The sequence below is a fragment of the Crocodylus siamensis genome, chromosome 5 (assembly GCF_052110815.1).
Source record: "Crocodylus siamensis isolate JL-2025a chromosome 5, ASM5211081v1, whole genome shotgun sequence".
In the NCBI taxonomy this organism is placed as follows: Eukaryota; Metazoa; Chordata; order Crocodylia; family Crocodylidae; genus Crocodylus; species Crocodylus siamensis.
In genome coordinates this window covers 122,882,446-122,904,605 of record NC_143399.1, presented here as the reverse complement: position 1 = coordinate 122,904,605, position 22,160 = coordinate 122,882,446, and the positions used below count along the sequence as shown (strand labels likewise).

The 22,160-nt window shown below is 46.5% G+C and overlaps 1 protein-coding gene across 1 annotated transcript in view; it reads right to left on the bottom strand.

Moving 5' to 3' along the window:
* AOAH (acyloxyacyl hydrolase) overlaps positions 1–22,160 on the bottom strand; it is a 156,453-nt gene that overhangs the window by 12,825 nt on the left and 121,468 nt on the right. Inside the window, exons 17-21 of the mRNA XM_090048689.1 lie at positions 18,269–18,441; positions 16,004–16,062; positions 15,856–15,915; positions 14,298–14,394; positions 5,450–5,526 (exon numbers count right to left, since the gene is read on the bottom strand). Coding sequence (XP_089904815.1) covers positions 5,450–5,526; positions 14,298–14,394; positions 15,856–15,915; positions 16,004–16,062; positions 18,269–18,441 — 466 coding nt within the window. The remainder of the gene's footprint in view (positions 1–5,449; positions 5,527–14,297; positions 14,395–15,855; positions 15,916–16,003; positions 16,063–18,268; positions 18,442–22,160) is intronic.

The following is a 22,160-nucleotide window of genomic DNA, read 5'->3' as shown; positions in this document are numbered from 1 at the left end:
GATCCGAATCAACTAATCGAATCACTGTCCTTGATTTAGGCTGAATCTGGATCTAATAGGGCCCACTTTGCACACCCCTAGTGCCTGCATCTGTACCCCCTCCAATAACACCATCCGTGATAATTACTCCCAGCACCACCAGCATGACAAGCCACTTTTCACACATGGGCCTATGGACTTCATTTCATCAGCCTCCTAGGTACAGAAATTCATGGGCTCAATATAGACATTGGATTTATGACACACTACAACCTCCCTGAAATCTGACTTCCAAGGTAGGAAGTACCTCTCCACTTTTACCTGCTACATCCCATTTCCACCCCCTTCCCCCCAGCCCGTCTCTCACCTCCTGACGCCTCCATTTCCATTTTCACTGACTGGCTTTCTTGCCTGCATTGTGTGCCAAGCCAGCCTCTGGCTTCTTTACTATTCCTTCCATCCAGGAAGAGCACACACACACCATCTAGATGCTTCCTCAGCCTGACAAAGGGTTTTTAAATCCAAAAGCTTGCAAAGAAGAATTTCTCCAACTATTCATTTGGTCTAATAAAAGATATCAAATTGACCCTAAGAACCTTGTCTGAGCTATGTCCTTAGACCAACACAGCTACAACCTACACCCCTTAACACACACAAGTTACACAAGTTTTGCTTTCAGCAGTTTGAGGTGCAGATTCACTGAAACCCCTACACCACTCTGCCTGAAACCTCCCTCTTGCCTACATGTATGTGGCAGGACAGGTGCTAATGAGGGCAGCCATTTAATGCCCCACTGTCAGAGCTGGAGGTGGCAGTTTAGTTTCTCACCAGCCAGCAAGGGAAGAACATCTCCCTGCTGAGCTTCCGTTCCAGGAAGAACTTGGAGGTATAAAGGCTGGAGCTATATGGGAGGAGGAGGTGCCACATCATCCTGAGCACGACCTAAAACTGCACCCTTCCAGGGTAGGGAGGCCTGGGTGGCGCGGCAGCCCCAGGAAATGCCAGGACCGCGAACCTCCCAGGTGAAAGGCGGGTAATAACAGTGGTGAACACCAAAATCTAGGCAAGCAACTCTTCAGGAAGGCACCTCAAGAGAGGACAAGGACCAATGGACAGAAGCTTACAGAGGGTAAATACAGGCTAGATATAAGGAAGAACTTCTTTTCTGTAAGGGTTGCCAGAATCTGGAATACGCTCCCAGCAGTGCATGGCTGCATAGGAGGCTTATCAGAGTCAAACTGAATCCCAGCAGAGGTGGTGTAGTCACTATCTTTGGAGGTGTTCAAGAGGAGGCTGGACAGGCATCTTATTGAACTTGTCTGAGCCCAATAACTTCCTGCCTATAGCAGGGGACTAGACTTGATAATCTTACAGATCCCTTCTGGTTCTACGATTCTGTGATTCTATCTATCTGGGGCATCTGTCAGCCCCTCATGCCCAGAATAAGGAAACAATGTGAGGTAAAGTGCCAAATATTCCTGCTCAACGGATCTCTCTGATATGCTCCCCCAACTTCACCTCTTTCCAATGCCAGTTATCCACACTAGCACTGCATTCATCAGCACCATTCCAGATTGATGCTGCAGGGCTGAACTCCAGGGCTAGGTCTAAGGGGAAGGCCTCATCCTTGATCTTTTTGTATAGGTACTTCTTCATATGCCAGAGCCATCTATTAAAACTTGGGAATACCCCACAGCATATAAGAATGGTGGTGTCAGTTATTCCATTTCTGAGACATCCTGAGAAAGCATCTACAGCAGTAGTCACCAACCAGTTGATTGTGATTGACTGGTTGATTGTGGACCCTCTGACAGTTGATCTAAGTCTGGGAGGGCTCTGACAGTCAACTGAGATTGACTGTCAGAGGGTCCGCAATTGGGAGTGGCAGGATGCACATGGGGAGCGGCAGGACTCATGTGGTTGGGTTGAGCCATGCCTCCTGATGCTGGGGCCAGGCTAGGTGAGTAGGACAATCCCTTTCTGTACCCCCTGCCACTGGGTGAGTGGGACCCCGACTGGGCTGAGCCAGGACAGAGTTGGACCCTAGGCAGATTTCTAGGCATGCAGGGGGGCTCCTGCTGCTGCACGCATCCTGGCAGAGGCCCGGGGGGTACATGCCTCCCCATGAACTGTGCGGGGGGCAAGGCAGCTGCAGCTGTGCACTGAGCCCTAAGCCCCCCGCTCCAAGTCTGTCCGTAGAGTGAGGTGGCTGCTGCTGCACACAGCTACAGTAGGGCTCAGGGCACAAAGCCCAGTGTGCAGTGCCAGCTGCCTTGCCCCGCACACAGATTGGGGGTGGATGTGTCCCCTGGTCCTCCACGACCCAAGGTGCGTGCAGCAGCAGGACCCCCCCATGTGCCTGGATGAGCCTCCTGGGCTCCAACCCTCCCCTGGCCCAGCTTGGGCCTCACTTGCCCCTGTCTCTGCCCCACTCCCACTCTCACTGAGGGGTCCTCAATCTGCCCCCCCTTAGGCAGATTAATGAACAGAGAACCTGGGCATGAGCCCAGGGGGCTCTACCAATTCAGGGCCCCAGAATCCTCATCACCAGGGAAGTGAAAGCCTTAGTTTTAAACTCAGTGCCCATTTTGGCACCAAGTTTAAAACTGGCTTTCACATTTGCTTTCTTGGGAGCTGGAAGCAGGGCCTCTCCACCTTTGGGGCTGGGGGGGCATGGGTGGGGCTGGGGTTGGGCCGAGAGAGCTGTGCCATGCCTGGGGGAGGGGAATGGGGCAGATGGCACCATATCTGGGTGGGAGGGGGCCAAGCCATGCTGGGAGAGCCATGCTCCACCTGGTGGGGGGAAGAGTTGGGCCCAGGCCAGCTGGGTCAGAAGCACTGCATTGTGGTGTGCCTTTGTGGGCGGTGGCACTGGGAGGGCCTTGGGGGCTTTGGTCTCCCCAAATTCCTCTTAGCCCCCCTGCAACCAACCCTCCCAGTGCCACCACCTGCCTGCAGAGACACAGTGTTCCCGCCCTGGCCCAGCCCAGCCCCCTGTATCTGTATGGCTGCATAGGACAGCCAGGCACCAGCTCCCTGCAGGTAAATGTGATGGGGGCTGGGTGGGGAGTGTGACTGAGCCACTGGAAGTTTGCAGCAGGGTGAGGGAGGGCTGCTTCTTGTGATCAAGAGTTGTGGGGGGGAGGTCCTGTGAGGGGAAAGAGTGTGTGTTTGTGTGTGTCTGTGTGTGTGTCTGTGTCATAGAATCATAGACTCAATGGGTCGGAAGGGACCTAGACAGATCTTGTCCGACCCCCTCCCATGGGCAGGAAGGAGCACTGGGGGTGGGAGGGGTCATAAGACCCCAGCCAGATGCCTATCCAGTCTCCTCTTGAAGATTTCCATGTGTCCCTATGCAGAGTGAAAGTAGAGTGCATGCACCTGTGTCTGTGTGTGTGCATGTGTACATTTGGCTGTAGCAGGGGCAGGGAGAAGAGGCAGGTATGTGCTCCCCTGCCAGCACTAGGAGGGGAAGGGCCCCTTTCCCCCCTGCAACCCAGCTCCCATGGCGGGGATGCGGCCTCCAATTTTGTGCTTGCCCAAGGTCCCAGTACAACTTAATCTGCCTCTTCCTCCCTCCCCACGACTGACCTGCTGGGTGAGGGGAGCAGGGGGTGCAGTAGAACCTGGGTTGCTCTTTCCTTCAAAAGTGATCTTTACCTTAAAAAGGTTGATCTACAGACTCTGATGGAACAATTTACTGGCCATATCTGTGAGGGAGGGCGCTCCCACCATTGCACACACACCAGCAGAGTCCCAGGGGGCATGTTCCCCCTGATCTGTGCATGGGGCAATGCTGGGCTTTGTGCTCCAATTGCTGCTGTAGCCGTACGCAGCAGCAGCTGCCTCACCCTGTGCACAGATCCGGGGGAGGGGGCACTCAGGGCAAAAGCCCAGGGTAAGGCAGCTGCGCTTTGCACTGGCCTTTGTGCCTGAGCCCCACTGCAGCAGCTGGGCACGAAGTGCACCATGCAGTGGCAGCTGCCTCGCCCTGCCCATAGATCGGGGGGCACGTGCCCCCCAGGCCTCCACTGGGATGTGTGCAGCAGTGGGAACCCCCCTCCGCCGCAAGCCTGGATGAGCCACCCAGGCTCTGACTCTGCCCAGCTGGGGCCCCACTCACCCAAGAGGGCAAGAGGTGTGGCTAAGCCCAGACACGAGTCCTGCTGCTCTCCATGTGCATCCTGCTGCTTCTGATCATGGACCTCTGACAGTTGATCTCAGTCTGGGGGGGCTGAGCTCCCCCCAGACTGAAATCAACTGTCAAAGGATCCCCAATTGACCAGTTGATCATGATCAACTGGTTGGTGACCACTGTTCTATGCTTATCAGAGTCAAATTGCATCCCTCTGCTTTTGTTCACCTACCTACTCTCTCAGGACAATGGCAGAGCGCTTCACTCAGACTTGCACCTACTTCATTTGATTGCTTGGATGTTGGGTTCTTGCAGCTAAAAAAGCTTCTGTTCCTTCTCTGTCAGGAACATTCTGACACATAGAAGTAAGGGCTCCACAAAGCACTACAGTGCCATAGCAAGGAAGTTTGGTGTCCAGGACACGTCTGCAGTGGCAGCCCGCCCTTGTCCCATGCACAGATCTGGGGGGCACGCACCCTCCCATGCTTGCCCTGGGGTGCACAAAGTGGCGGGAGCTGCCCTGCCTTCCCCAGGCCTCCCACAGACAAGCCACTCGTGGCTCCATCCTGCACCCTGGCTGGACATCACCTGTCCCAGTCCCAGCCCCCCTTTTCCCCCACAACAAGCTCACCAGCCAGATGGTGCTCTCCAAGCTGCTGGGCTGGCTGTGTGCATGCTGTGGCTGCGCGCATGCATGCGGCATTTATCAGCCACATTATAACAAAATATTGGCGCACAACTCACCTGTTGGCTCCTGTTTGCTTTGATGCCCAGGGCAGTTGCTCTGCTCTCCCCACCCCCTTTGCTACAGTACTGAAGCACTAAGTGGCCCAGTTTTGGTAAAATGGTACTCCACTTGATTTTTGCTTAAAAAACTCCAAATCCTCCCTCCATTAGAGTTTACCAAAATACGAATGTCTGTGTGGATAACTCCTGAAAGGACAAAAACAAATTACTTACCAGAATCTGGACTTCTTTGACATATGTTGTCCACACACACAGTCAGTTCCCAAACTCCTTTCTCCTCATTGGAGTCTGCCTCCAAACTCTGCAACAGAGGAAACTGAGGAGCAGGGACATGAGTGCTGCCTTTTCCCCCTCAGTCCAAGAAGGAAGACAGAGGGGAGGATATGAGACACTCAGCATGGGGACTCCTAAGATAAGAGATTTTCTGCTTAAGGGTTCAGTAGCTGAGCACGCTTGCATGTGAAAATGTGCATGTGGACAACACATCTCAAAGAACATCAGTTACCAGTAAGTCCTTATCCTTTTACTCATCCTTTCATAGCAGACAATCGTGATTAGCTCTCCTCTCATCCCTCGTTCTTTTTGTACCTGACTAGGATGGAATCCGTCAACAGGTTCTATCAGCTGCCAGGCCTCCCCTCCAAGGTTGTGCCATTCCTCAGCAACTATAAATCAAATGATCACGGAGAATTACAAACACAAGTATGCATGAATGTGTATAGTACCTGGCCCCCATACACTTCAGGCTGCATCAGAGAACATTTTTAGCTGTGCATAAAGATTATGATAATTTATGAAGTACTGTCAGAGCCAATACCATATTCAATCTCCTTTCCTTAGGGCAGTATTTAAACCTTTGTTTTTTATCCCTTTTATGCAGGGAAGCTCTTTGAACATAAATGATTGTAAAACAATTCACTTTCCCTTCCAACCAAGAATGATGCTGCAGTGAGTTAAGCTATAAAATATTTAACACTGATTTAATACTCCCTCATTTTACATTTCAGTTGCATCCTCAGCACAGCCAAAAATAAAAACACTGCTGTTTGGAAAAAGAGATGGTAACAGTATACATGTGGGTTGATGTCTTCAGGAACAGTGTGTCATTTTCTGTTACTTTTCTTGTGAATGGTCTTTTTTAACGCTGACAAAATAAACTTTTTGAATTATATAAGCACCACATTCAATGCAAATGATGCTATATTGTAAGCCTCAGAGCCACCGAAGAAGTAAAAACCTTTCTTTCTTCAAAGGAATTGAGTAATGATCAAACATCAGACTAGTGGATATGGCATTAGTAACCTACATTCAATTATTTCATTTATAATAGATAAGAATTTTTAATAATATTATGTAGACTTTCCATCATGAGATAATGCTTTTTCTCCCTTCATCTCTCCCTCCTGTTGAACACAACATTCCTGCCAGGCTAAAGAATCTGACCTAGAATCTCTGCTGCTGTTGGAGTGTTGGTACAGTTTACTAGAATGAGCTAAAAAGAAATGCAGCCAGTGCATATTCTGAGTTTGCATACATCAACTTTAATATACTTATTCCCAATTTATCTGAAGAATAAGATTCTCAATTTCTAAATATACTGTAGAAGAAAATACTGCAAGGCAAAGAATTATTTTTTATAACATATTGCAAATTTGTAACGCATTATACATTCAACTTACGTTATGCCAGGAACAATTATGATCAAATCTCCACTTAAATGAAGTATTTATATTCAAATTCGGCACAACATAAGCCTCACATGTTACACATCTTATTTTTATGAAGAATATGGGGTATAACAGCATTATACAAACATGCTTCCATGCTATGCACTTTAGTGTAGGAGATGGTCTATCTAAAGTAAGACTACATTGAGCTGTCATAATTTAAATTATTTTAGGCACTAACATTAGAAAAAAGTGTAGATATATTTTAGAGCACATATGGAGATACCTTTAGTTTGCATTCCTACCTTATGCAGTTAGGATATATATTATACATTTGTTTTTTGGAGGCATAAGCATGAACTGGCCATGGAAAAATTGTAGGTTTTGGACTGATGATGACCAATTCATCATGGAATTTGTGTTGGTGCCTGAACAGATATATTTTATTTACTAGCAAATTCCCCTCAAGATGACAGTGGGGGAAGGGCAGGCGTGACGGAGCGCAGTGCACCACCACCCCATGCCACTGCTGCCACCTCCCAGGAGTAGGGGGAGGGAGGGAAGCTTGCACATGGTGGCTACTGCCACCATCCACCAGCCCACACTGCTGCTGCTCTGCATCCAGCCACACACCACTCCCTGCACTCCGTGTCTAGCCCCACGCCCCAGCCCTGCCCCGCGTGCCCCCTCCCCAGCATGGGGCAGTGGGTAGCTGATGCCACCCACCACCCTGCACTGCTACCACTGCATCTGGCTACAGACTACCCACCCCTGCTCTGTATCCAGCTCCACAACACCCCACCCCTGCATCTGGTCCTATAACTTGCCCCCCCTCCAGCACAGGATGGTGGGTGGCCACCGCCACCCACTGCCCTTCATTGCTGCCACTCTGCATATGGCACCATGCCACTCCTCCTCCCCCCCCCTCATCCAGCCCTGTGACACCCCCCTCCCTGCACATCTAGCTGTGTCTGTGTGTCTGTCTGTGTGGAGCACTCTGATTGGTTGTTTCAATAAGAATTGTGCTTGGCTGCTGAGACAACCAATCAGAGTGCTCTAAGAGCATTATGGACAGACAGACACACACAAACACAGTCAGATGGACTAAGCCCTTTATATATATAGAATTTTGATTATCTGGTAAGTAGGTTAATAACCTTACAATGAAATAGGGCAGAAGAGAGGTTAGTTTTAAAACTATATACCTCATGGTCTCAAGTGTCTCAGGCTACAGACCAGGTCTTCAGCTAGTGTTGATCACTGCACTGCTCTTGATTTCCATGGAGCTACACTCATTTGTGCTAGCTTTGGTTCTATGTGTTCAATGGGTCTTTCAGCCCTTCTAGCCAATGGGTTTGAGTATCTCACACACACACACACAGCTATGATAGTTTCCACTTTCTAAAAATAAGTTTCTCTTCTTTCTTTTTTAGTGCTATTTCTCATGTCCCAAAGAAAAAATGGCATTAGGGGAATCTCTAGATAGTATGGAGGTGGCCTACCTGTTCTGTGCTCCCATCCCTCAGGAGAACAGTATTTCCAAGAGAAAAAACAGCTGGCTGGGGCACATCAAACTTGATGTGTGCATGTAAACACCCACACAAAGAGGCCTGGCACTGAGGGCAGCTCAGCTAGGTCAGAGACTGGGATGAGATTTCTAGGCCATGCCAGTGGTATAATTTGCAGGTTATGACTGAGATATACAGTGGAGGAAAGTGCACCTTGCACACATAGCCGTTGCATTTTAGTGTGTGGAGTACATACAATCACTTTGGCAAGGTACGTCAGCTGTACTATACACCCCAGTGAGAACAGGGATGGATGAGGTTAAAGTGCGTCCATATCAACAGGTTACTTCCTTGTAAAATCCCTAGTGCTTCATGTTCAGTGAGTATCTCCTTGAAGAGTTTTGTGGCAGTTCTGTTCCTGTCATGTGATTTCCTCCCCAGCATAGGATGACCCAGCTTTTAATTATTTGCACTTTATATCTTTATTTTTCACTCTACACTGAACTACAAGTAATCCTAGGGGCCAGTTTCTGGCTGATAGTTACATATGTTGGAAAAGCCACAGCCAGAGTACAGACCTTTTACTTCTCAGTGGGCACGTCTACATGAGATGCTTACCATGCATTAGCCTAATAACACTGTGCAATAGCGTGGCAGTTAAAAGCTGTGCTAATAGCTTACTGTGCAGTGTTATTAAGCTAATGCTCAATTAAGTGAATAAAACAAACAGGCACAAGTACTACTGTGAAGTAACTCTAGTTACTGTGTATTCAGGTAGTACTTCATTAAGGAAATTCTAAACTAAATGGACAGTAGTTAGGGCGCATTAATGAATATGTAGATGTGCCCAGTCTGTCTCATTTCAAATCAAATATCCAGCCCATTATGTTCTATAGCACTGGTGTTCAACCTTTTTAGATTTGAAGCAAACCTCATTAGACTGGAGGCCTCCATAACTTGTGAACTGAATGGCACCCAATTTTAAAAACTAATTTGTATATTACAGTGCTTATGTACTAGACAGTGGGGGTGGAGGATCTGCCAAGCAAGGGCAAGCCTGAATCTACAGTTACCTGCCTATCTCCTCACACCTTTCGACAGCTTTCAAAATGGCCTGGTGGCACACGAGGTGCCCCAGCACTCTGGGTGAGAATCACCACTCTAGAGTCTCAGGGACCTGGAATGCTGATCCCTAATCCCAGAGCAGGTTTCTGAAGTTTGAATGCCTATGACTCCTGTCCTGATCCTCACATGAGTCTTGGGTCCCAAATATACCTCACTGAGTACTGCAGAAGACTGAGGACAGGATCATAGACAGTCAGAATACTGACACTTCAATGGTGTTTTATGATTATTAACTTCATAAGGATAGCCAGCTATTTGTGTTCTGAATTTGGCCCCTGTTGTGTTACTCAGTGGCTTTAAGGTTTTGTTTTACTTCGTATAAACAATAAGGTTCCCAAACAAGTTATACTTATGAGCAATCTCAACCCATTTACACCAGGCCTAAATTTGGCACTGTGTATTTCATTTAAAAAATCATAAACTAGACCCTGGATACGTATGTCCAATATCTGGATGAGAGCTGATATCTGCTCTGTCACTATCTATTGCCTACCTAAGAGATAGTGCCTGGTTACATACATAATTTTAAAAATTGTGTAGGATGCCCCTCCTTAGATGAACTAATACATTCTTGGGCCAGAGTCAGTGTCTGAACATGCATATCCACTGTAGAGATCAAAATGCAGAAAAATAAGAGTTTTTTCAGCATTTTAATAAGAATTTTTTCTTCACCTGAATTTTATCTTTTGAAGTTGGGACTTCCTATGCATGGAGGTATAGACAGTACTAAAAACAATTTATTGGTAATACAATGCAACCACTGTTAAATATTTAATGTTGTGAGACTCTAGAAGGGATTAGCAACAACTACAGCTAAAAACTGAAAAAGTAGGTCAGCTGCCCTGGCTGGTGTTTGACAGGCTCTTTAAGAAAGAATTTGGGAGCTGATTATGTTACTAAGTAAAAGTTTTTATTAGCATATATGTCTGTGTAAGGTGCAGTTCAAAGAAAACATCTGTATGAGTAATGGCTGATTTTATGTGGTTTATTTAGGCCTCTGCTACACATTACATATATTATGCAATTAAGTGGTCAGTTGAGCAATAATTTTTGACTGGCCACATGTGCAAAGTAATTATCACATGATACAAATGACCATTAAGTTACGTAAGAACAGCCAATCAGCTGTAAAGTTAGTGCTTGAAAACATGCAACAACTCTACAGCTGGTTTCTATCCGGCTTTAATTTGAACGTGTAGCAGAGCCCTTAGCGTTGCATTATAAAGAATAGCAGATTGCATTAGTATGTTTGTTTTTACTAAGCCTGTAAATCTATAGTTAGTAATTTACTTTATTAAAATAGTTTGCATACTGAATAAGTAATAGGCACCAAAGTCAAGTAAAGGCAGTCCTCAGACTTACAACACAATTGGTTCCTGAAAACCACATCTTATGTCAAAACGTCATAAGTCAGAACTAATTTTCCCATAGAAACAATGTTATAAAAGGGGGATTGGTTCCTTTACAATGCTCAGCACAGCTGCCTCCAGCTGGTAAGTCTGTTATAGTGGGGGGGAGGGACGGGGAGTGTTGGGGGGAGATCAATCCACCACAGTGAGGGAGGGAATGGAGCTGGGGCAGGGGCTGGGGCAAAAACTGCCCAGCTGGGGTTGGGGGGTACGGGGAGGTAGGGGAGCAGCTCCCATTGCTGTGTGCTGCCAGTCTGGGAGTAGGTTGTCCAGTGGCTCTTGCCATTGCACCCATTCTGGTCTGGGAGAGCATGGTGGGGGGGCATGTGCCCCTGGATCTGCGTGGGACAGGTGGGGCTAGCGCTGAGGCTGTGCTGGGATGCACTCCAGGTGGGCAGTGGAAGGTGCTGAGAGTGGGGGCTATGCCCTCCTGCTGCTTGCCCAGCTGGAGCAGGGTGGAGCTGCTGCATTGCCTCCAGACAAGTGGCACACAGCAGTGGGAGCTGCCTTGGCCTCCCCACACCTCCCAGATTATTGGCGGCTTAGTCCCGGGCCACCCCCCTGGGGGTACATGCCCTGCCAGCTGTGTAAGTGGCAGCAAGGCATAGGGGGGCATGTGCCCCTGAATTGGGGCAGGGTGGGTGGTGGAGTGGGGGCTACAGGAGGGGCTGCAGCCACTCTAAAATTCATTGTAGCCCCCCATAGCTCCCACTGCCTGCTCAGAGTGCAGCCCTGGCCCCACCTATCCCACCCCAGTCTGGAGGCACATGCCCCTCCAGGCCCTGCCATCACTTGCCCAGCCAGGGCGGGGTGGGGGGGGCATGGGATGAAGTCGCTGCTTGTCTGGGAGGCACGAGGAGGCTGGGGTGGCTCCCGCTACTGTGTGCCACTTGGCCAGAAGCAGCGCAGCAGCTCCGCTTCAGCTGGACGAGCAGCAGGAGGGCATAGCCCCTGCTCCCAGCACCTTCCGCTGCCAACCCGAGCACAGCCAAGTTCATCCACATCCATGCCCATCCTGTACAGATCCAGGGGCACACTCCCACCCCATGCCCTCCTGGACTAGCGGTGGGAGCAGAGGTGACGGCAGTTGGATAAGCTGCTCCTGGACCGGCAGTACGCAGCAGCAGGAGCTACCCCATCCCCTCCCTGAGCCCCTCTGCCCTGGCTGGGCAGATTTTGCCCAGCCCCTGTCCCAGCCCCAATCCCTCCCTCGCTGTGGGGGCATTGATCTGCGCCCCCATACCTCTCCCCCCACCACAAGGCACTGAAGGCAGCTGTGTTGAGTGTCATAATGTTATGTTGAAACCAGCATTGGAACCTCGAAACAGGGTGTAAATTTATAAAGGTCATAAGTGCTGTTTGTTGGAACTTGAGATGTTGTTAGTCGAGGACTGCCGGTAATTCTTATTACATGGTAAATAACTAAGGGCTAAATCTACAGAGGGATTTGGGCATCACAGTGTTTAACACTGTGCGCAACCTTTCTTTTAAGTCCCTGGCATATAGTGGAATTATAGAGAGGAGTGTACTACTGCCATTCCCTCTCTCTTCCTCTTTCCACCTCCTGCTCTCCCACCTCACTGAATTCAGCAACAGAGGAAAAGAGGTGATGAATGGTGACTGTGATGTCTACCCACTGGACTCCAGAGTCCCGCCAAAGCTTATGCCAATCAGCTGGTGACCTCAGAGAGCTTACAGCACATGTGGAGCTCTTACTATAGTAAAAAGGAGAATTTCAGGTTAAATTAACTGTAAAATTCTTAGTCTCATTTTCAAAAGAGATCAGCATCTATACTCAGGGTCAGATTTCCAGGTCTATTTAGGTACTAAAGTAAGTAAGGTATTGAGCTTTTTTTCCTTTAAATCTTTTTATTCATATAAAAACCCAGCCTATCAGAGGCAAAAGATTAACTTGTTAGAACACTTTGACTTTGGAGGGTGCCATCTGCATTATTTAGGTAGGAAAATTGGTTGAGAAAAAATAATCTTGTTGAAGAACTCTTCATCCCAGAATGAAATATAAAACCTGTCAAGCAATGTAATATTTTATAATTCACGGTGACCATCTGTGCAGTCTCAGGTATACAGAGATGATCATAAACTCCAACCTAGAAAACCTTGTCCACCACAGTATACAACAGCAGTAGCTTTTTATTAGAATCATCTGGATTGGCAGTAAACACCAAGGATTTTTTTGGTTAAAAATGATCACGTATGTTTAAAAAGTATTAAATTAAGATCGTTCAGAAAGACTCTCTCTCTAAGATAGAATTATAACAGGGAAGAAATATTGAACAGTGGAGGGGAGGGGAATATGGGGACGGGAGAGGGGAAGCCAATGTTGTCTATGGGGTAGGCCAGAGGATTGGAAAGGTAGGACACTCCAGTTTTATTTCCAGTCTTACACTATCCTTAGCCAGTACAGGAATGTAAATCCTGAAGTTCATGGGAAAAGCAGTTGGTTGTACAGATGTTCCTGGTTGCTCTTTCCCTCCCCTCAAATTCCCTCTTGTCCTAGAAAGCTGCAGGAAATGACATCCAAGCCTCTAACAGCTTCTGTGAGTTTGGGCAAATGACTTCCTCATTATTAAATCTTAGCTTTGTCATTATTGAAATGTGCTGAGGTTTATCTTGAAAAACCCCGGTTGTTATGATTCTGAGATATTTAGAAAAAATAAAAAGGACTATGCAACTAAGGTGCAAATGCCAAAAATTATAAAAACAAAATCTGATTACACCTACAGAGAAACAAACTCCTTCTCACTCCCACACATTTGATTTTAATTAAAAGCACATTTCTGCAGCAGCCAGTCTAAACTGATGCATCTTGCAGCATGCTCCCAGGGTCAATAGATTTGGAATATCTCAGGTTCAGGTAGAAGCTTGTTTCAGACTCGAGGACCCCTCCCAGAAAGAATGCTGAGCAATAGCTGGTAGCCTCTATTTACCCATGGTGCTGTAGAAATTTACTAACAAGACCATAAATAATAGTGTAGAAGTTAACTATAAAGCAGGCTCAGTGCTTTAAGGACAGGCTGATAAGACACAGGCCTAGCCGCCTTGAAGTCTGAAGCAAAGATACAGCTCTCCTCCCTGTTAGTTACCATTTCAAAACAAACTTGTAGCCAAAAACCAGTTTTGAAATAATTAAGAGTTTTCCCACACTTACCTGATATCTTGTTTTCTTTCACAGTGGAAAATTCCCACCTGCGCATGCATCTTGTCTATAAACTATAAATCGCCTCTAACAGTTTTATTCTGGGCCTCTGAGCTTGCTCAGGGTGCCCAGAATGCTGAATAAATTTTGAGACTGACAGCAACTCTGTGTCTTTGGGAACAGCTCCGCAAGGGGTCACGAACTCCTCAACAGTGTCTTGCAAAGGTGTTGTAAGGCCTACATTTATTTATGTATCTAAATCCTTTTGAGAGGTTTGGATGAAAAGCACTATTTAAAATCAGTGAATTGTTAGGCATGTTCAGATTTTCAAGCAGCGTGGAACTGAATATGCCATCTTCCCTGGGGGGTACCACTCAGTCCCCTTTGAGATGTCCACAGCACTCTATATTTTTCAGATTTCTATACACCTCTCCAAAATTGCATATATCATTTGGAAACCTACAGATGCCAGTCAGTCAAAAGTGCTGCTGTTAAGTAAGATGAGGCTCTTTTTCTTAAAAGCTAATATGCTGCCTTAACAGCACTCTCAGCCACAAGAAAACAACTTACTTTTCTTCAGTGGGAAATCCATATAGAAAATATCAAAGCTGGCAAACTTCTCAGATCTTGCTATTTCTTTCAGGACATTGGAAAGTTGTAAAGCTCTCTGAAAAGTCAAGGAAATAAAAAGATTGCTATTGCCACTGATGTCGCTTTGCTTGGGTTCAGCTTTTGTAACTGGAAAGAGAAAAGCCATTTAAAAAAATCTAATATGATTGCTATTTAGTAGACATAATTATCTACAGTATGAAACTGGGCAAAATTTGGGTCATTCTTTATACAGGATATTTGTAATGATACATACAGAAAGCAGTGCAGGGTGGCTGACTTCAGACCATCAAAGTTAACTACCGTTCTGTACTATCTATCACACTTTTAGGATGCTGCCCTGAATATGATGTGGTGTTTACCCAGGGATTACAAAAGGGCCTAATCAGTTATCATCATTTTCAGTTGTTTAGTAAGGTATGGGTTTTATTATTTTTTAAATCAAAGTTCTTTTAGTACTATTTCTCTTTCACTTTCATCATTCAAAATGCCTCATTTTGCAGGCTCCTTTGATGGACAGGAGCCTAGTCATCTTCATTCCTCATACAGTTTGAAATGAGACTTTTTCCAGAGGTAAAGCTCTCTTTTTCTTAAACCTGGTCCATTCTGGTACTGGGCATGCTAGTACTTACATATCCAGTGACAGATTCTCATCTCAACTGTATAAACTCAGAGTAACTCCATTGATGTTAGTGGACTCCAGCTAATTTGTGTGCCCAGTGTGATTTCCACTGGTGATCATGGAGATCAGAATCTCCTTAATACTTAATGTGCACAGTTTAAATGAGAAAATATACAATTATTTTCAGATAAGAGCTTAGAAAGCCGAATAGTTTCTGCAGATACATGAATTGTTCAAGAATTTATATATACAGAAGACTCTTTATTGTATTTTATAAATATATAGATTGAAATCCTGAAAAGACTTATGCATGTGTTTGATAACATGCATTGTAGTGAATGGGACTACTCACAAGACAAGGAGTGAGTAAATCTTTGAAAAATGTGGGGCATTTTTTTTGTCTACTGAATAGAAACATTAACAAAAATACTGTATGCCCCCAGCTGCTATTTTGTACAATATTTGGATGACTTGTTCTATTACGTAGCTTCAGGGGAGAGAAATAAAATATATTTTTATATTTGGAGAAAATGGCTAAAATCATGTGTTGCTCAGATGGTTCATCTACCATGTGTAGAATGACATTTGTAGGGTGGTTTTTAAAACCAGCCTTCACTGGTATTATTTTGTAGTCATACCATTCCATATACCTGAGGCCAAATCCAATTTTTAGGCACATTTTACTTGCGCAATTTGGAACTGACTTAAGAGGAGTTTCTCTGAGCAATGCTAGATCAGTTTTCTAGTAAAAACCAAATTGGGCCCTTATGATGGTACCCTTATAATCTAGTCATCCTTTTTCAGATTTACATGCTTCAGAGAAAACTGCTGAAATCATCTAAAACAATCCCTTTAAAAGGCGATGATGAAAAATAATTTCAAATGCTTCAGACATACCTCTGATGTGAAGTTCCTGAGGGTTTCATTTGAAGACATCCAGCCAATGCAGGGACTGACCTGTGTGATCCAAAAATACCGTTTTAGTGAAAGAAAGGAAGAAGGAAAGAATAAAGGCTATCTGATCAACTGAAAAGGGACAACTTACTCGAAGACAACTTAGGAATGAATAAAGTTGTTTATATGTGACATCTTTATTTAGCTGACCTGAAAAAGACAAAGAGTTTAACTTTGCATGGTTTAAGTCTAACGTTCTTCAAAATTTACTTTCCGGTTACTTTCTATTCCGCCTACCAGATGCCAAAGAAGAATCAGTTAACTATTTCATCCTGTTTGAGCCTCTGAAAAACTGCTAATACAAAAGCTGGGTGAATCTTCCTCCTCCTCCTCCCTGCTTTTTTATGACCTAGTCCTAAGGCTACAGTGACAACATGCTTTAAAAGTAGACACATGAATGGTTTTTCAGGGATTCAAATGGGGTAGAAAACAATCCCATTTAGGCCCCTCCTACACGTTACACATATTATGCAATTAAAGGTCAATTGTGCAATAAATTTAGACCAGGCCTGTGTGAATAGGGAAGTATTTGGATCTTAGGCCGATTCAGAGAACAGCCATTTGATTCATTTGGATTTGAATTTGGCTGATTCAGAGGACAGTGATTCAATCTGGAGATTCGGATCACTGTCCTGAATTGATTCAGCCAAATCAGCTTTGGAAGATTCAGTGCTGATTCAGAGAGATTCAGTGATTCGGATCTGCCAGGGAGAGGCAGGCACAGTTGGGCAGCTGCAGGTTCTCCTGTGGCTCCTCCAGCTGTGCCTGCCTCTCCCTGGGTAAGGGGAGCCACAGGAGAAGCCCCCATGGCTGCCCTGCCCGGCCCCATCCCCTACCCAGGCCCCAGCCTAGTCACAGTGCTTAAAAAAAAAAAAAAAAACCCTGCACTCACTGGCTACAGGAGTGGTGATTGGGGCCTCTGGGTGCTTGTGGCAGAGCCCTCCTGCATGCAGCCTGGGCAGCACTGGGGGGCAGTGGGGATTGCCCCCCACACCTGTCACGCATGTGGCAGCTGCCCCATGGCACAGGTGCAGCGTGAGCTCCACAGGGTGCTGCGCACTGTCTGGGAGCTGGGGCTGAGTGCTGCTGGGCTCTGGCTGATACATGAGGCTGCCTCAGCTCCCAGGCGAATTGAACCAGGAGCTGGGGAATCGAGCCAGGAGCTGGGGGAATGTTGCAAGTCCCTGGGATTCCCCCAGTGTTCCAAGTTCAATTCCCCAGCTCCCCGATCTTTCCCCCAGCTCTTCCTGGGGGCTTCGCCACCCCCAGATGTGGAATGACAGCAGGCTGCTGCTGCCAGCTGGTGATTGCCCTGGTTCTAGGCTATTTCCCCAAAGCAGCAGCAGCCTGCTGAAACTCGCCAGATGCAGGGGCAGTGCACTCTGGGCCTCTGGGGACTCATGAACAGAGAGCAAATTGAACTGGGAGCTCCGGCTGCAGGTAGAGCTGCCCCAGCTCCCAGGGATTGGCACCTTGCTCACACTGGCACCCGCGCCATGGGGCAGCTGCCACACTATGCCAGGTGGGGGAGGCGATCTCCGCAGCCTCCACTGCCCTGCGCTGGGAGCGGGGCTCTGCCATCAGTGCCTCAGAGGCTCCAATCGCAGTCCTGCATCCAGTGAGTGCAGGACTTCTTTTTTTTTAAGTGCTGGGAGGCTGCAGCTGGGCAGGGGATGGGGCCAGGCAGGGCAGCCATGAAGGCTTCTCCCAACTCCTCCTGTGCCTGCTTCTGCCCTGGGTGGGGAGCATGGGGCTTTGCCCTGCTGCCACTTGCCAGCTGGCGTGGGGGGCACGGGATGAGGGCACGGCAGTGCTGGGAGCGGGGGTTATGCCATGCTGCTGCTTGCCCCCTTCTTCCTGGAGCAAATCATGTCTGCATCCTGCTCCCTCCCTGCCCCAGCTGGGCAAGCAGCAGCAGGACAGAGCCCCCACTCCCAGCACTGCCATGCCCCCATCCCACACCCGTCCCCCGACTGCCCCTCCCTGAGTAACGTGCCCCCCACCCCAGCTGGGCAGCTTGTCCCAGCCCCAATCCCTCCCTCTTCCCCATACCCCTCCCCCCCCCCCAACAGACTTACCAGCTGGAAGCAGCTGTCAGCTGCCTGTTTAGTCTATGGCTGAATCTCTGAAATTTTCCAGAAGCTTTTCTGAATTTTCAGATGCTTCAAATCTAATTCAGAGCTTTTACTTGGTCTCCCAATTTGATTTGGATTTGGAGATTCAGTCCCCAAAAATTGGGCCAAATCTCCTCTGAATCGAATCAGCTACCAAAGCTTCTCACAGCCCTACTGGTAATGTACATCAGTACAGTTTAGGATTCATCAGTAGGAAATTAAAAACAAGGCTTCACATTTACCAAGAGGATGGTATCTGTTGTGTAACTGATCCCACAGAAAGCGACCATCTACCAAGCCTGTTAAAATCACATGGCTCCCTTTGGGAAGATGAGAGTCTAGATACTGCAGCATTTCCATGACATTGGAGTGCATTTGCTTTGGTGTTGTCATGTGAGCTACTGTGTCAGGTCTCCTACAAATAAAAAAAAGGGCAGACAGTTTATCCAGTGGCATGCTTATAAAATGAAGGCTGAAAGAGCCCCACGGTTTTAGGTAAGGCTTCTCCATATTATATTAGCTAATTAAAATCAAAAGATAACTATATTGTTTAGTTCTGGTTTGTCATTGTACTCTTAAATCCTCAACAAAATAAAAAGAACAGGTCATAAAAAGTGCATACCTTCCTGCCCTTTTATACACAGAGCTTTCCATATAAAAGGACCTGATTCTGTTCTCACTTACACCATTCTTACTATGAAGCAACTTCCTTGAATTCAATTCAGTTTCTTTTATTAAGACCACAGAGAGGGGAATGTGGGGCAGACTAGATTATCAGAATAGTCTCTTGCATGTGAAAAATCCACAAATTTCTACCAAGGGCACCTGGTATCTTAATCCTGGTAGCTATTTCAAATTCATTAGGAAAAAGTAATCTACCAATTTGGGTTGGAGAACATCAAGAAACAGCACAATGCCCTAGGAAGTGGCATGTGTGATTCAGCTTGGCATTTTCCCCTCTAAATTAAGGCTGTTCAACTGATGACTCTCCAGTCACATGCAGCCCCTAAGGAGTTAACTGCCAGCACCCATTGGTCTCCATCTGCTCCTGCCAGAGTCTCTGGGCTCAGCCTCTCTCTTTCAGCTTCTGCTTCCTGCTCCAGCCCTTGGGGGCAGGCTGGGGTGGGGGGGCGCATAGGGCTAGGGACCTGGGGGGGGACAGACCCGGAAAGGTGGAGCAGGGGTTACCTGCCATGTGATATTGTAAAGGACAGTGGGCCACAGTGTGGTGGTGGAAAGGATGCCTCACTGCATGCGGCCACAGCCACTCAGAAGTTAGACCACCTTGCGCTAAATGACTATGGAACCAGGGTCCAGAAAGTGAAAAGAGGCACACTCCTGCCTTATGATACCTTTTTTCCTCAGATACAAAATTGAGGTCATGTCCGTTTGAGGTCATTGAGGCTAGGGACAGACATCACACATAAACTGGTTTAAGTGATCAGAAACCGGTTTAAACCTGTAACAGAACAGATGTTCAGTGCACATAAACCAGTTCGAAAATGACTGAAACAGGTTTGAGATAAGCCTGGTTGAATGTAGTATCAGACTTAACTGATTTGGCTCAAATTGGTTAATGCAATGTCTGTCCCAGACTCCTTGCTGGTTTAAGATAAACCAGACACTCTATGTGTGTGTGTTTGTGGCACACAGCAAATCAGGGAGGGGACAAACAGCACAGTGGCTAGTAGGGCAGGAAGCAGAAAGCAGAACACCAGATGGGGCAGGGAATACAGAGAAGGAAGTAAAAAGAAGGACAGCATATTGGGTAGGGAGCACAGGGCAGGAAGCCGAAAGCAAAGCAGCAGATTGGGCAGGGGAAATGGATTAGACTGGCACTTGAAGAGGATACAGGGCTGATCTGTGGCATGCCTGGCAAAAAGGTTGCCCGCTGCTGCAATAGATGCATCATGGATAGCTTGTGCTTTCAAGTCTTACATTCCCTTCACTGGTGCCCTCAAGAAAAAAGAAATATTGTTGAGGCATGCTGGTAAATACAGAAAATTAGATGAGGGAGCAGCAGACATTTAACTTTCCACAGTATAATTGCCCAGAAACATCTTGTTAAAATATAGAGGCTGTCAGTGAGACAAAGCAACAAAGACGTAGGTTTCATTGATCAGGAGCTTCAGTCATTAGTAAGAGCAGATTTACCTTTCCCCTATTACATTCAGCAGTAAGCAGCTTAGAAAAAATCCTGATGGCAAAATAAATTTGAATAAAAAAAAGAAGCTACCTAAGAAACATCATTGTGGTTTTAATGTTATTTTCTTATACCAAAAACTGGCACATGTACACAGAGCTGTTCCCCTCACATACCTACTCCCCTGACTTATTTTCTATTGGCTCTAGGCATAGCTGGTCAATTTTAACATGGCTCCATGGAGCAAATCCAGCTTTCTTCTTTAAGGCTGAGGTCCCTCAGGGTGTGGAACTGGTTTTGTGTTGGTGCACAAAAAAGGGGACTGAATGCCAGAATGCAATTAATACTACATCTCCTGCATAGTGTAGGGTCTAGCTCCATGAATATCCCTGCATTCAGGGGGAGGTACAACATAGGGGGGAGATAGGGGCAGATACAACATAGGGCAGAAGCCTCCTACAGAGACACTTAAGTGTTATCATTCTACATCTCCCTTTCTCTCCTTCCCCTGATTTACTGCTCCCTGGGGCTGAAAGGGGGGCCCATCAGGTGGCCCCAAAGCTCCCTTCTTTGAAATCCATCCGTCTTGCTCCAGGAACCCATGTGACTACTTTGGCTGGATGCTGGGAAGTAGATATGTAACATTGCAAACCCACTTATTAGAGTGAAAAACAAAGTATTGTGGTTACAATGCAGCTTTCAAAAAATCTCTCAGAAATAGAGCTCAGGGAACTGTGATTAAAATTGAGAATGCGTCCATGTGTGAATGTCATGATATGGAACAAACAAAATCTTATTGAATGAAAAGCAGCTATGAGATAACACCAAATGGACTACACCCTGGGGAAAACCAGCTTGGGTTTTTTACTTCTGCTTTGAATTTGGAGTTAAACCTAAAACCAAATCATGCAAGCCTAACACTATTGCTTTCTGTAAGTGCTGGAAGAATGCTGTAAAACCATTCCCAAGAATATTCACTCCCATTTTAAAACTCATTCTCAGCTGTGCATGTGACCTTTGTGAATTTGCCTTCTACAGAGGTCTATGCAATCAACTGCTGCAGAAACTGACTTTTAGGTCCTGTACATAAGAGTCCACAGAAAACAGATGTGAGGCTTGTACATGGAAGCATTCACATCAGAAATGCTCAAGTCAGGGAGAAAAAGCAACCTCTTGAGACTCTAAAGTAATGTTCAGACATTCAGTTTCTTTTGGGAGAGTCACTGCTCTCCCAGAAGGAACTACATATGTCCAGAATTTTTTCTTCCAGAGCAAAAATGGGCTGCTCTAGGAGAAAAATAATCTGGGAACAACCAGGAGAGCTTTTGGGAGAATGAATGTCTGTACACATTCTCTTCTGACAGAAGCCACAGCACAGTCCTCCAGCATCCCAGAGTGCTTTGTTTCTGCCCCCTGTCTCTCCCCTGGGAGATAATGTCTTGTTCACTGGATTGTGCTAGTCCAGCTGAGTAGGGAAAAGATCACAACATGGCCCCTTCACAATCTCACACTGTCTCTCTGCAAGGAGACATAGGCAGCCTGAGTATAGGCAGCCCTGAGCAAATAAGGGCTGCCCTGTGTACTGCTGCCATCTGTCTCCAAGGGAACCTACAGAGCATGCCGAGATGTGTATGCAGGGGCCCCCTGACTGCACAGCATTAGCAGGGCAGGCTCTCTACTGTTGAGGCTCAGCATTCAAATATCTGTTCAGGTGTCTCTAAGTAAGTTTTTCTGTCAGGTAATTTGAACATGTGCATGCAGCCTTGTTATACTTATCACTACTATACAACTCAGCCTGCATATCAAATATTCATAATTAAGACAAAGTATTAGAAATAAGCTAGATTCTTGGCTGGCATAAGCGGCTATAGATTAATTGAAATCAAAGGAATTATGTAAATTTCTACTAATTGAGCATTTGCCCTATTTGCTAACAAACAAAGAAGTCCTAACCTATTTTCAAATAATGAATGAATTTGCACCACCTGCAG